A 15,270-nucleotide genomic window follows, 5' to 3' on the forward strand; every position below is an offset into this window, starting at 1 on the left:
CAATAAATATTCAACATTCAATGGGGTATGTGTCCAATAAATCTAGTCAAATCTAGAACAATACAACTTTTGAAAATATTAAAAAATTTTTTCGGACATATTGGCTAAGTCTTTACAAATTAAATTTTAAAACTTGATTTTCTCGGACACAAAAAATGAACATAAGGCCTCTTGGTTCTCGGCTGACGAAATGTTAAAGAACTTTTCTCTTTTCTTAATTCTATATTGTTTTGCTCCTTTTGCGTTGTTTGTCAAGGCATAGAGGCCACTTGAAGAGAGTTTTATTGACCTGAGGCAAACTGCACATGTTGCTTTAGTATTATCTTTAAGATCTTTTTCAGCCGATAAAGTTATCAAACTCAACTTGCCATCTTCAAATTGTTTTTAATTCTTCGCTTTTATCTAATTTCATAATTATATTAACTAAAATAACAATACTAATGAAAAATATAATACTTTAAAAGGAATAAATATTGGTAATAAGATTTAAAATAACTTTAAAAAAATCAATAATTAAAAAAATCAACTAATAAACAAAAAGTTTTTAAATAAACTTCACAATTTCGGCGTAATTACATTGTAAAGTTTACAATATTGTAAAAGTTTTACATTATAAAAAAAGAATTAAGTCCTTCCTAAAGTATATGACACTTCAGACTTTCTAACTAACCTAAAGAATAAAATAAAAAAATTTAAACTAAAAAGACTTGCTATAAAAGCAATATTTAGTAACGATTATTGGCTTTTATATTATGATAATAGTAAAAAAGCCAATAATCCAGGACCATTCTGGATTGGGCTAATATGCAATTGACGTAAATTATAATATTACAGTTAGCACTAAATGTGGTTTTTACGCCTAATAACTCCCCTGCGGTTTCTGGCATAAATACTTTTTTTTTGTCAGAGGCCTCGCACATCAAAAATAATCACTTATAAAACTAGAAAAACTATACAAATTTCATTGGCTTATTTACTGTTTTTTGCTTCCAAAACATTTTATCTTTTGTGATTGAAGTGCCAGTACACATAAGAAATAATTTAGTATTTAATATATATATATATATATTTATAAATTGCGAGATCTACAATATTTACTAATAAAATAATTTAAATAAATGGGATTTTTGATTTAATAAAATTTACAACATGTACTTAGACTTTATTCGAAAGTTTTGAATAGATATATACAATGTTAGATAATATTCTTATAATTCTTATACATAAGAGTGTGTGTGTGTATGTATGTATATAAGTATATAAATATATATATATACACAAATATATATATATATATATATTTGTGTATATATATATATTTATATACTTATATACATACATATCCACACATACATGTATATATATATATATATATATATATATATATATACATATATATATATATATATATATATATATATATATATATATATATATATATATATATATATATATATGTATATGTATATGTATATGTATATGTATATGTATATGTATATGTATATATGTATATATGTGTATATGTGTATATGTGTATATATATATATATATATATATATATTCTTTGGATTGTTTTGTGAATAACTAGGAAATATCTTGAAGGACTATCTTTATATCATTAAGGAAATAAAAAAAATTCTATTAAAAAAGCAATTAATTAAAAAAGGTGAGCGAAACTAGAAAAAATTCTTTATTGTGTGACCATCTTAGCTGTTTACATGCACTGTACTTTCAACAGAGTTCGATTCTATTTCACCAGGATGCATTAATTCTTGCAGTTTTCGGACAATATTTCTAGCCAAGTTAAGAGCTGCATGCGCGTCGTGTTGCTCGGCCATTTCTATACACACGTAAAACTTTTAATATAAAAATTTTTTTAAAGCAAATTCCTCATACAAACTTTTAAAGGGTAGTGAATTTTTTGTTTCTTCATCAGAACATATGTTTGCACAAAAATAAAAAAGTAAATACCGTTAAAAAACTTTATGATATCAGTAAAATCCATTTTATTATCAATTATGATCTCTCTAAACAAAAATTAAATAAAAACTGTTTATTTGAAGCCTCCATTGACATACAGAGTCCTTTTATAAAAACAAATACACCCTAATACGCACAAATAAATTAATAAATCACACTCATACAGCTACAACAAAAAACCGACTAAACTAGGTTATGCATACAATCCTCAAACTTAAGTAAGTGCGAAGCATTGCAAAAACTTTAATAAATGCAAATCTGCATAAGTGCGTCAAAAGAATTTGCAAACACTGGCATAAGTAATCTTCATGAGTGTCAAGCAATAGCCAAAATTTAACTAAGTGTGAATCGACATAAGCACGCCAAAAGAATTTACTAACACTGGCACAAGTATAAACTTGCATAAGTGCAAATTTACATGAGTCTAAACTACACACTCATTTGTATTTTCGCTTTTTATGAATTTGTTATAAAAAAAATTTCTCACTTTTGCAGATTTAAGCTTTTTCAAGCTTTTTACAACTGCTTTGTTCTAATGTCAGTGATTGTAAATTCTTTTGGAGCACTTATGCTCATATTCATTAACAACATAAAAGACCCAATATCTTATTCATAAGAACTATAAACTAAATTTATAAGAACTATAAACCAAATACCTGTAAAGCTCAATTAAAGCAAGCGCAAAAAATAAACTGAAATTTTCTGAAGAAACAGAAGCAGCAGACCAAATCGTCTCCCAAACCAAGAATATGTCTTCATAAAGAAGTTCTAAAAATAGATTCTTTGATTAAAAAATATTGTTGTTGCAACATTGTGCACTTAATCTGCAAGTAGGTGCAGAAAACCGGTGAATGTAAGATAATGTAGGCAGCCATTTATATATTTTTGTGAATTAAAAAAATTAAGAATTATTCACTCTTTTAAATGAATCACATAAATTAGAATTAAAAAATAAATACACCTCCATGCAATCATTCTTCTTATATGTAAGATTTGTTTTATGTATTCAACATGCAGTACAAATGTAAATGTATTTTACTTTTTTTTTATATATAATTTTTTATTTTATATTTATTTATAATTTATTTACTATATAGTTAAAAAACTTTAGTTGTATTTTATATTGTATTATATTATGTTGTATTTTATATTTAGATCAAAAAGTTTCAAAAAATACTCAATGTTAAAATTACAGAGAGATTAAGAAATATAAAGGAGTTACAATAAAAATTGTCTAAAATCTGAAAACACTGTTGAGCATTATCTAACTAGAACCTTTAAATTCAGAAATTTTAACACCAAGTCAAACATGAAAAATCATATTTGATTTTGAGATTAAAATTTTTGAAGTCGAAAAATGTTCAAGAATGTCAATTTTATTGATTTTTTTAATACACGTTCTGTTTTTAAAAAAAAATGAAATTAATCATTTTCATTAAGTTTACTGCTCTGTTCTTTATGAACATTGGGCTTTCTTTTTGTAGAATACACTAACATATTTGATATATTTTAATTATTAAGTTAAACCTTTCCTGAAAAAAATCTCCTAACATATCATGTTTTTCATTTTTTTATTAATAAACAAATGTTTTTCATAAATAAAAAACTATAGTAATTTTTGGATTACTAAAACATTGCATACATTTTAAACTAAAAAAAAATTTTCATTAAAAAATAAGAAATAAATAACTTTTACAATAACAAATCAGAAAAACTTCTATTATGAATAAATACTTTAATAACTTCTGAAATATCAAAAATTTAACAAAGCGTGGAAAATCAAAAAAAAAAAAGCCTTGCCTAGTAGCCCTTGCCAATTTTAAAATTTAAACAATACCAGGTTTAATAAAAAGGCCAAACTTACACTAATAAATATAATACTTATTGCATAAATTTATTTCTCTATTCAAATTAATTTAAAAAAATTACTAGATTTATTTTTAACAGAAATATGTTTAAGGTGTTTACCTCTTTTAAAGTCTAACAAAAGCCATCGATAAGCAAAATAAAATATACTTTCGTCCTCGTGTACATCAAACACTTCATAAAGCTCAGGATCAAGAATCTAAAATTTAAATAAATAACTAATATTCAAAAAAGTAAACAAAAATAAATTAGATAAATTATATATATATATATATATATATATATATATATATATATATATATATATATATATATATATATATATATATATATATATATATATACACATATATTATATAAATCATATTATATAAATTTAATAAAATTGTATTAAATATATATATATATATATATTAAACTTAACATACTTGGACTAAGGAAGCAAGATTGGATAAGTGCAGATCCATTTTCTCACCATGGGGAAAATTGCCTCCAATTCTATCCATTAATTTTACAAAACACCCATAAACTTTTGCTTCTAATAAAGTTAAAAAAACAAAACTGAAAATTGTTCTATTTATTGATCACATAAGAAATACTTATTCTTTTATATATGAACTTAATTTTTTTTCACATAGTCATGATGATCCTGATTCAATAATGCTTTTTCATTATTGAATCATAATCATCATGAACATAATGATCATGATGATGATTTGACGATGTGATGATGATCATAATCATGATCACAATAATCATAATTATTTTAGCATCCTTTTAGTAGCTCTTGCATGAATTGGAGTGGTCAACAAAAACAATTGTCATGAACAAAAAACATTGTCAGTCAATTATTTATATAAAGTAAATTAAAAAAGTGGTACTAATAAAATACTGATAAGCTGCAATTTACGATGATTGATTTCATATTGATTTACTCCCAACAAGGCCTAAATTTGGCAATAAGTTTATATATTGGTACAATACAACACACAAAAGCTGGTTTTCCCAACATAGGCTTAATCATAAAACAATTTTGTCTTTTAACATTTTTAAGATATAGTTAATGTTTCAAATTTAGTTTTTATACATTCTTTTTCATACATTTTTTTTCCATTCTTTGTGAATTCTTATGTCACCAATTCTGTCTAATTTTAGTTTAAAAGTACTTGTAATGGTGAAAATGTATTACAATTAATTTGATAACTACATCATACAGTGTGCCAAAATTAAAAAAAAATTTTTTGTTCAACGTAGGTTTAATGGTAATAGTTGTTTTCCATACTTATCAAGCTTTAAAAAAAAGATATTTTTTAGTCACTAGCTTTTATATTAAATTTTATATGGCCTGTTGAAGTTAATTTTTTTTGCCAGATTTGTAAGTTTTAAAATAAAAATTAATAAAATATATGTGTTGCTACACAGAAACTGTCAACTATTTTTTAATTAAAATTATTTGCGCTATAATTTTTTTATATATTGATAGATTGATACTCTTTGAAACAAAATAACTTCCCTGCAAATTTTTTGCTTGTAAGTAAGAATTTTTATTTAATTTTTAAGATGATGTGTTTTTACAGGTTTTTTTAGTGTAAATTTTTGCCTACTTTATTTAATTAAAAAAACCTTCAAATCCTCCAGTCTGAAAATGCATTAAAATCTTTACTAAGTATATATATTATAATTTAAAGTTAGTTTTAGCTTCAACAAAGTACCACCTTGGCCAAAAATTAACTTTTAGATAGCAGGTTATAACTAAAATTTTGCCCGCAACAAACAAATCACGAGTTTTTTTAATTAGTTAATTTTTAATTAATCACTTGGGTTTTTAATTAAAAATAAAACACATCATCTTTAAACTTTTAGGCATAAATATACTGTCATTTAAATGATTTCTAATGAATGCATTTTAGAATTTATAGGTTAAAATGAAATACATTGATATATATACCTACATGCTAGAAAATAAATTAAAAATCTCTGACCATGGTGTTTTAAAGGATGTTATCAATGGTATGAATCTGGTAAACCCTAACCCTAAGCTGGAAACATTGCTAATTCATATAAGAAAGAGATGGCAGGACTTAAAAGGTAACCATATTTGTTTCGAAAAAAAGCATAAAGAGTGGCTACAGACAGAGATTGATGTTTTTACTGATATTCCTGTGAAACAAATACACGTGGCAGGCCATCAATTGAGAATTTTGATGACTGTTCACTTCGAACAAAGTACAGGCGTACCAACTCTCTACAACATGGGCATTCATCAAATGAACTACTTTTTGCAGCAAAAGTTTCTCTTAAAAAAGAAAATAAACTTGATGAGGTACATGCAGTAAAGAGAATTTTTAACAATAGTAACAAAATATCTCAACAACTCTCTGGCAATGAGGCTCTAGCTTTACTTTTAGATACAAATATGACCAAAGATGGATATCAACTACATCGAAATGCTGCTTTAAGAAAAAACTGTGAACTTTATCCTTCATATCACATAATAAAGGCAGCAAAATTATCTTGCTATCCAAATGAAATAGAGATAGATGATTTTTTTGCTAAAATCTCAATGCAGAGCTTGGTCAACCACAACAGTTGCTGGTGATACAACTATATTTGCTACTTTAAGACACAAGGCAGGATTTGATGGCTCAACAGGACAAAGTGTTTATAAGCAAACAGTGTCTAAAGATGGTATCCGTAATATACAAATAGAAGAGTCATTGTTTTTAACTTGCATAGTACCACTTGACTTGAGCTCATTTGCTGGTGGAAAAAAGACAACTTTGTGGCGAAACCTAAAACCATCATCAACTCTGTATTGTCGCCCTTTGCATTTTCAGTTTGAAAAAGAGTCTAAAGATATTATAATCTCTGAAGAAGCTCAACTAAAAGAAGAAATAAGGAATTTAAATTGTACAAAAATTATATTAAACAATGGAGAAGTACTTCAAGTAAAGCATGTGATTGAAATAACAATGATAGGCCACTAACTCAAGTCAGTGTTGCTCTATCTGTGGATGCTCACCAAAAGAGATGAACAACATTGATGCCAGCATAGTAAGAAATTACCAGGCAAAAGGCTTGCAGTATGGTTTATCTACACTGCATTGCTGGATTCGATGTTTTGAATGTTTTCTGCATATTGATTACAAGTTGTCTATCAAAAAGTGGCAAGCAAGAACAGCAGAAGACAAAGCACAAGTTGCTGAAACAAAGTCTCACATCCAACAAGCTTTTCTTCAACAGATGGGCCTTGTTGTTGATCAACCAAAGTCTGGAGGATCTGGTACATCTAATGATGGCAACACTTCTCGACGAGCATTTACTGATGCCATATCTTTTGCAAATATAACAGGTGTTAATAAGGAACTAATTTTAAAATTGCACATTACTTTGTCAAGCATATCAAGTGGCTATGAAATAAATATTGAAAAGTTTACCATGATGTGTACAGAAACTGCAAAGTTGTTTGTGAAACTGTACCCATGGTACTACATGCCACAAAGCCTCCACAAACTGCTGATCCACGGCCCAGCCATCGTTAATAGAATCTCACTGCCAATTGGAATGATGAGTGAAGAAGCGCAGGAGGCAACAAACAAATTTTTCAAACGGTTTTGTGAACGTCATGCTCGAAAAGCTTTAAGATGTATAGCAAATGAGGACATTTTGAAAAGATTTCTATGCTCATCTGATCCTGTCATAGCATCTTTGAGGCAAACCTGCACTTCAAAAAAAAAAGACTTTCCTGTTGAGGCTTTGGAGTTATTATTATCAGGAGAAAACATTGTAAATACTTCATTTAAATATATGCAGACATAGATGGTTGCCTTAAAGTTGTAAATTGTGTATGAATGAGTTGATAAGACATGAAAGTATTTTTTTCATAAGATTGTATACCTATTAAAAACAGTAAAATGTAATTTTTTAATGTTTATTGTGTGGATTGTGTTTGAATTGAGTTGATAAGATGTGAAAAAATGCATTTTTTTAATTTTTTATTGCTGTATTTATAATTATTAAGAAAAAAAAAAATTAATAAAATCATTTTTTTAGTCACAAATATGTTTAGAAGCTCTAAGTATGTTATTTATACCAAATTTAATAATATTTAATAAAAAAATAATTTTGGCACAAAAATGGGCATTCTGACCCTCTGTGCATCGTAATGAAATGTATAGTTCAAAGTTTGTCGTACAACTAGCACAGAGTAACGCCTACCCCTATCTAAATTTCCTATCAATTTTATGTTATTAATGTTTAACATTTTGTAATCAACTGGAACAGTAATTGTATGCTTTTTTTCTTTTTAACTGTTTTTTGGATTCAATTATTAATAAGTTCCACTTGGTAGTCAGTAAAATGCAAACTGCAAACAGCGAACCGGTAAAATGCGAACTTTTTTGCGAACTATTATATTTTTAATGACCACAGCAGTTATGATATTTAAAAAACATTTGCTTTTCAATTTTTTAATTTAATTTAAATATAATGGTATTTGATATATTTTATTTAAATAAGACTGTAATTCTTTTAAATTAATTATAATTTATGTTTCTGCCTGAAGTCCATAAAATATATAGGAAAATAAACAATTTAACGGCAAATGGAAAATGAAAAATACTACATCATTAACAACCAACAGATCTTTATTTCACAAAAAAGTTTGCATTTTACCGGTTTGCAGTTTACAGTTTGAAGTTTGCATTTTACCTATTACTGTTCCACTTCTACTAATTTGATAACCTGCAAAATATTAAGAATTCAGATCAGGTTATCCTGCTACTGGTAACATGTAACACAGTACAATCTGCTTCATGTCCTACTGCCTTGTAGGATACGCCTTTTTAGGCAAAGGCTAGGAGATACCAACTCCGATTTAAAACACCACATGCCTTAGGGCTCTTGGTTGAGTAAAGGCTAGAGATGGTGTCTCGATAAAAACACTCATTTGGGCAGATGTTAAATGCACCCGGCTACTGTCTTGTAGAAGGCCTCCTAGGCAAAAACTTAAGGGGTAAACAGATTCTATCTGTTGACCAGCCTTGCACCCCTTCTTCATCTATTAGGCTGGAGCAGATGTATTTTTAATACATTGTTTCCAGTTTAGGATGTTGAATGCTGGATCTTCTTGACTCAATGCATGGGTTTTGCTTGTGCCTCTGTTTTTATGACTAGGCAACTCATTCTATTATCTCCTAATGAGGGTACAGCTCTAAAAGTCAGTTTTATGGTTCTAAGGCCGGCTGGTAGTCAGGTTTCCCTAACTCTGTGGTATCTCTCAGAGAGGCTGATTCCATCAACAGCTGAAAAATATCAAAGTATTAACAGTGCCATGTTGCGCATGGATGGTGTACCTGTTTGTACTTTTGGTGTGCATTGTGGAAGCCACATTTGGAGCCCTTTGTTACGGCTTATTAGTAGTAATGAGGCAATTGCTTGGGCTATGAAACGGTGTTCTGAGTACTATCTATGCCTTGAGTCAAGTTCTTCAATCTAATTTAAAAATGAATAAAGTACCAAAAACTATAAAACACAAAAAACCATCATCATCACCAAGTTCTCTAAACCTACCATTCACTAATATTCGTGGTCTTCGAAGTAACTTTTCTTCTGTTGAGTCTTATCTCTTGCAAAGTTCACCAGACCTACTTGCTCTTTGTGAGACTAATTTGAGTTCGTCTCATCTTGTGATCTTAGTGTTGATGGTTATCTTCCTTTATTTCGTAAAGACTCCAATAGTCACATGCTTGGCCTGGGCATTTACATTCGTAAGAATTCACCTGTTTGTCGCGAAACTAGGTTTGAATCCACAGACTATTCTTTCATGTGCTTTCGTTTAGCACCACTTCACTCTATTGCCTTTCTCTTTGTTCTATATCGCTCTCCTTCATCTCAAGACTGCACTCTTTTTGACGTTATTTCTGATCATATTGACCAAGCCCTCTCTCTTTATCCATCAGCTAATTTAGTTGTTGTCGGTGACTTAAATGCTCACCACTCTGAATGGCTTGGCTCTAGTGTCAGTGACTCTGCATGCATTAAAGCCCACAACTTTTGCCTTTCTCAATCCCTAACTCAAATAGTCAACTTTCCAACTCGCTTTCCTGACAACCCGAATCATTTACCTTCTCTACTCGACTTATGTCTTGTTTCTGATCCTAGTCAGTGCTCAGTTTCTCCACATTCACCCTTAGGTTCTTCTGATCACAGTTTGATCTCTCTAAAACTAATATCTCATTCTTCTTCATCACCTGATACCCCCTATTATCGAACCTCTTACAACTACAGTAAAACTGACTGGGATTCTTTCCGTGATTTTCTTTGTGATGGCCCTTGGGTAGAAATCTTTTGTCTTCCTGTCAACAAATGTGCTTCTTACATAACTTCGTGGATTCAGGCTGGCATGGAATCTTTTATTCCTTCTTGACGATTCCAGGTCAAGCCTCACTCTCCTCCATGGTTTTCCTCACACTGTGCTGCTGTGATTGCCAGTCGAAACCGTTACTTCCATATTATCGGCAAAACAATTCTCCAGAAAACAGACGTCTGTTTATTACTGCTAGAAACCATTGTAAAAAGGTTTTGTCTAACGCCAAAGCCCGCTATTCTCAGGTCATAAAACCTCGTATTTCATTACAAAAATTAGGCTCTTGTGACTGGAGAATCTTTAAATAGTATCAATAATAAGGGCAAATCTGTAATTTTACCTCTCTTGTATGGTTCAGACTTTGTCACCTCACCTAAAGATAAAGCTGAATTGTTTGCTTAAAACTTTTCATCAATATCATCTCTTGATTTCACTAGTTGCGTTCTACCTGATATTGCCAACAAACAGGTTGATCCATTGCTTGACATTCATATCACTCCAGCATCTGTATCTAAAGCGATGATTTAGATACAGATAAGTGGATGACCTCATAAACGTTTTTAAATGATTAGTTGTTTTAGTAAATGTGCTTTTATTTTAAACTACTTTTTTATAATTACTACAATTATAATGTCAAACTACTTTTTTATAACTACTAAAAAAGCTAGTACACAAGAGTGAGCTCTAAACGTTAAAAATTAGATATAGAGATTAAGTTGAAAATAAACGAAAAAGAGAAAAAAGATGGCATTTTTTGTCCTTTTGTAAATTTTTTATCCTATAGTGTTATACTATGCACAAACAAACACTAACTCAACTAAGGAAACATTTCCATACACACTAAACCAATAACATCAACAAAAACAAAATAATCAATAAAACATAAACTCTGTAATGCACTAATAGTTTAAAAAAATAGCTGTGAATATACCGTCATCCAAAATAACAAGAAGAGGAGCACATAGGTCACACATCCCTTGAATGTAGCCAATATTAAGTCGTTCCCAAACATAGCTAAATTAAAAAAACATATTCAAAAATTGAAAAACCCTTTTCTTTTTGAATAATTTTTAAGGTGCTCCTACTAGAAAATTTAACTATCATGGAAGAGCTTTTGAAGAGATCCTCACATACTAAGATAGGTTGGTTTCGTAACTTTAATAAACCTTAGGAAATAAGTTTAATGTTATTCATCATGATGTTATTAAAACTTTACTATTTTTAACTGCATTTTGTTAGTTGTAGAGGTAAGTTTCAGTTCTTTAATTATTATTGTTTTTTAAACCTGGACTGATAAATTCGCTTTTGTAGTTAAAATTTAACATCAATACAAAAAGATATTTTTGAAATAATTTAAAATCAAGTTAAAAACATTATTTTAGTTTACCGCATTTAATCTTTAACAAAAATATATAATTATCAAATGAAAATAGTTATTTAGGTTTATACTAGTTATTTTGATTCCATCTGAAATAAATCTGCGGTAGTGTTAAAGCGCTTGCTTCATAAGTGAGAGGTTCCAAGTTCGATTCCCACTAGGTCCCTGGTAGTACTGCGCTTAACTTGTTTCTCCGTGCAGCATCCTTGTTTGCCAAGGTTCGTGTTTCGGAGTTTTAGAATTGAGAGAGGGTTATAACCACTATTAAGTAGCCTCCTCATCTGTAGTGGCCGTCTCGGCCTTGAAGAGGTGAATAACAAAAAAAAAAAAAACAAAAAAAAAAAAGGTTATTTTTAAAAGATATTTATTAAAATATAAATAAAAAAACACGTTGCTTTAATAAATTCTAAAAATGTAAAACGTTTTTTATTTTATTTCTTTAGTTTTTAAAAAAAAAATACAAATAAACTTGTTTTGGCAATTATAGATAAAAAAATATTCTTTAATGTATCTTTCAAATAAAAGTAAAACAACAGTGTCCTTTGTTAACAAAATATTTGTTTTGTTGAAAGTCTCAAGTTGTGCCATAAACTAAAATTGCTTAAAAACACTTGTTTTTAAGCAATTTTAGTTTCTGGCACAAGTTAATATTAGGTGAGTGCACACAATTTTTATTCAAAACAGATTTTTCACAAGAGAAAAAACGCAGATTTGTGAAGTTAATATTAACTTCATAACCAGAAAGATTTTTTGTAAATATGTCAATAAAAATTTGTTTCAGAAAGCTATTTCCTAATAAAATAAATACAATTTGTCTCTTGAGGATCCCTTAAATGAGAAAGTTTTGTGCCATTTTTGGAAATGTCAGTTTTATGGCCATAGGTGTCATCAAACCTTAGACTTTAAATTATTATTGGCCACATCAAACTTCAGAATATTTAATTCAGATTTTATAAGTCAGCACTCTAACCACTTTATACCATAAAACTTTAAACATGAAATGATAATCCATATACACAAAGTAAAAATGGTTAAGTGTACTAACTAATTAATTATAATAATATTAATTAAAGTCACAAACCATGTCTTGATTAAAGATAAAAAAACAAAAATAAAATTACCACATTATTATGTTCCGTAGCTTTTCTAGATTTGCTTCACTAGAGAAAAAAGGGTTGGTACGATCACATCTAAGAACATCTTTATCAATGCGATGAATGTTAAGAGCAAAGTCTTTTAAGTAATCATCCTAATAAAAACAAATATAAATTATAAGTAGTAACAAAAATAAATCTTATATAAATTTAAAAAAAAAATACTTTTAAGCATAAAATTTTAACATTTATATATTTAAAAATAGCTAATAAATGTTTTGTATAAAATTAATATTATAAATTAATGAATAATTATTTTTTTTGTAAAGATTTTTTTTATAAAATGTTACAAATTTTGAATGTATAATTTTGTACGTATAATTTTACTTAAATTAAACTTATTTTTGTACCGAATAGTTACTTCCAATTGAGGTAACGGAGTGCTTTTTTTCTATAGGGATATCTTCACCATTCTCATTAACAACATCATTTCTATTAGACTGTGATTGGTCATCAATCATTTCAGATGAATCATTGTTTAAATCAGTCTCTTCAACTAGCTTCAAGCAAGAATAACACTTTATACTGTCATCAATCTTGTCAAGTATGTCATGAAAACTGCTTCCATCAACATCCAATTCTTTACCACAAACACAGCATGCTTGTGCAATATTAAAACTTTGAGTTTTAGGAACAAACTTTTGATGTAAACCTTCAAATTGATTTTGAGAATCTTTAAAATTCCTCCCTTTTTTCTTTATAATATTTTTCCATGCCAAAACACCTTTCTTAGAAGCTTTTTGAACCATTTCTCTTAAACTATGCTTTGTTTCAAGTATACTAGCGATTACAGAAAATTCATTGTTGTTATCGCTGTTAGGCTCTTCTGGCATTTTAATGTCATTTGAAATAGAATCAAGATTATCGGTACAATTATCAGATGACAAAGTATCATTTAAACTAGACTTTGCATCACTTTGAATTTCATGATGGAAAAATGTTTCTCCATTAGCAAAACCATTAAGAGCTAAAAGTTCTCTTTCATTTTCCTGCAAATGCCTTTCAACAACTTTGCATTCATTTAATATAGTTGCATAATTCTCCTTAACAATTTTATCATAAACATCAATTAGATTGTCTTGTAATGCAAAAGTATAATGTCCCAGTATATACGGCCATACCTAAAAAAAAAAGAAGTTTACTTTAGTATATACAGCCATACCTAAAAAATTGAAGTTTATTTTGAGTAATAATATCAGTTTCAAAATTTACTTTAAATCTTTTTTTATCATGTAACAAAAGTGATTATAGCTGTATTAGCATAAAAAGATAATTAAAAAAAAAAGGAATATGAAAAAAAAGGAACATACAAATGTTGGTTCATTTGATTCAAAAATTCATATTCAAAATTTATAGGAGTTTTTTAAAGTTAAAAAAAGAAAGTTAGAAGCACAATATACACAGTTTTATGAAGATAAAATTTGAAAAAAGTACATAAATAAATACATTAAAGAATTATTATTCTATATTTTACATGTGTAACCTGCTCTAGCAAAAAAAAAAAGCTCTTTTAACAAAAAACCAAAATAAAAATAATAAGAACTTTATAAAGAAATGATAACAATGTTATAAATGTCAAAACATTTATCAAACAATATCTTTACTTTCAAGTTTAGTCCCAGTATTTTCAATGAACTTGATAGAATATCTGTTAAAAAGGAATTTATTCAAAACTTAAATTTCGAACAAGGTGGAAAAATTTTTAAAACTCTAATTATCTGAAAGTACAAAACTGAGAAAAAGAGCAGAAAAATTTTATTACTCATTCACTGTAAAAAGTCCTTAGTAACACAAGCTTAATGCAATCTTTTCTGTTCAAAAATTGACATAGACATCAAGTTTGTTTATTCTAATAACGTATTACACTTGTCTTATTTAAATAGTGTTTGAAATATACTTTTGAAACCAAACTAAAGATTTAGTTTCAAAATTTTTCATCAAAGACATGAATTTTACCAAATAAATTTTTAACAGACACAATTTTTATAAAATGTACTATACTTTTTATCAATTTTTATCAAAATCCAAACAAGGAAAAAAAGAATATTTTTGACTAGATTAGTGTTGATGATAATTTATACTGTTTTAACTTTTGCAACAAAAGCCCCTTTTTGTTAGAAAAGGTGGCATATATTGAGCAAATAGTCATAATTATAGCCAAATTTAATTTTTTTTGCCACAACTTTAATTTTTGGGTAATAAAAGTATAAACACAACAAATAAATAAAGCAAATCAAAACAAATATAAACTGTAAATAAACACAAATGATATGTAAGTAAGAATGCCTTAATTAGTTTATATGATTTAGAAATATCTGGAAAAAAAGAAGTTCGTTCTCAAGTTTGTTCCGCCTTAATATACAATCTAACTCTAAGTCATTTAGCATAAGTTTAACAACAACACAATAAAAAGTGAGAACATTTTTTTTTTTAAATTAATGCTTTTATATATTTTTTAAATGCCAATAACACAATCTCATTTTTGTATTATATTGTATATTTTATACTTTAATTATATATATTAA

At 27.9% G+C, this 15,270-nt stretch overlaps 1 protein-coding gene across 1 annotated transcript in view; it reads right to left on the minus strand.

Annotated features, from left to right (window-relative positions):
• Positions 1 to 1,592: 1,592 nt before the first annotated feature.
• Positions 1,593 to 15,270, minus strand: part of LOC100214023 (small G protein signaling modulator 2) — a 58,518-nt gene continuing 44,840 nt past the window's right edge. The window contains exons 13-20 of the mRNA XM_065807286.1: positions 13,096 to 13,866; positions 12,713 to 12,840; positions 11,145 to 11,227; positions 4,275 to 4,384; positions 3,949 to 4,045; positions 2,637 to 2,748; positions 1,972 to 2,027; positions 1,593 to 1,840 (exon numbers count right to left, since the gene is read on the minus strand). Coding sequence (XP_065663358.1) covers positions 1,707 to 1,840; positions 1,972 to 2,027; positions 2,637 to 2,748; positions 3,949 to 4,045; positions 4,275 to 4,384; positions 11,145 to 11,227; positions 12,713 to 12,840; positions 13,096 to 13,866 — 1,491 coding nt within the window. The 3' untranslated portion in view covers positions 1,593 to 1,706. The remainder of the gene's footprint in view (positions 1,841 to 1,971; positions 2,028 to 2,636; positions 2,749 to 3,948; positions 4,046 to 4,274; positions 4,385 to 11,144; positions 11,228 to 12,712; positions 12,841 to 13,095; positions 13,867 to 15,270) is intronic.

The sequence above is a fragment of the Hydra vulgaris genome, chromosome 10 (assembly GCF_038396675.1).
Source record: "Hydra vulgaris chromosome 10, alternate assembly HydraT2T_AEP".
Taxonomy (NCBI): Eukaryota; Metazoa; Cnidaria; class Hydrozoa; order Anthoathecata; family Hydridae; genus Hydra; species Hydra vulgaris.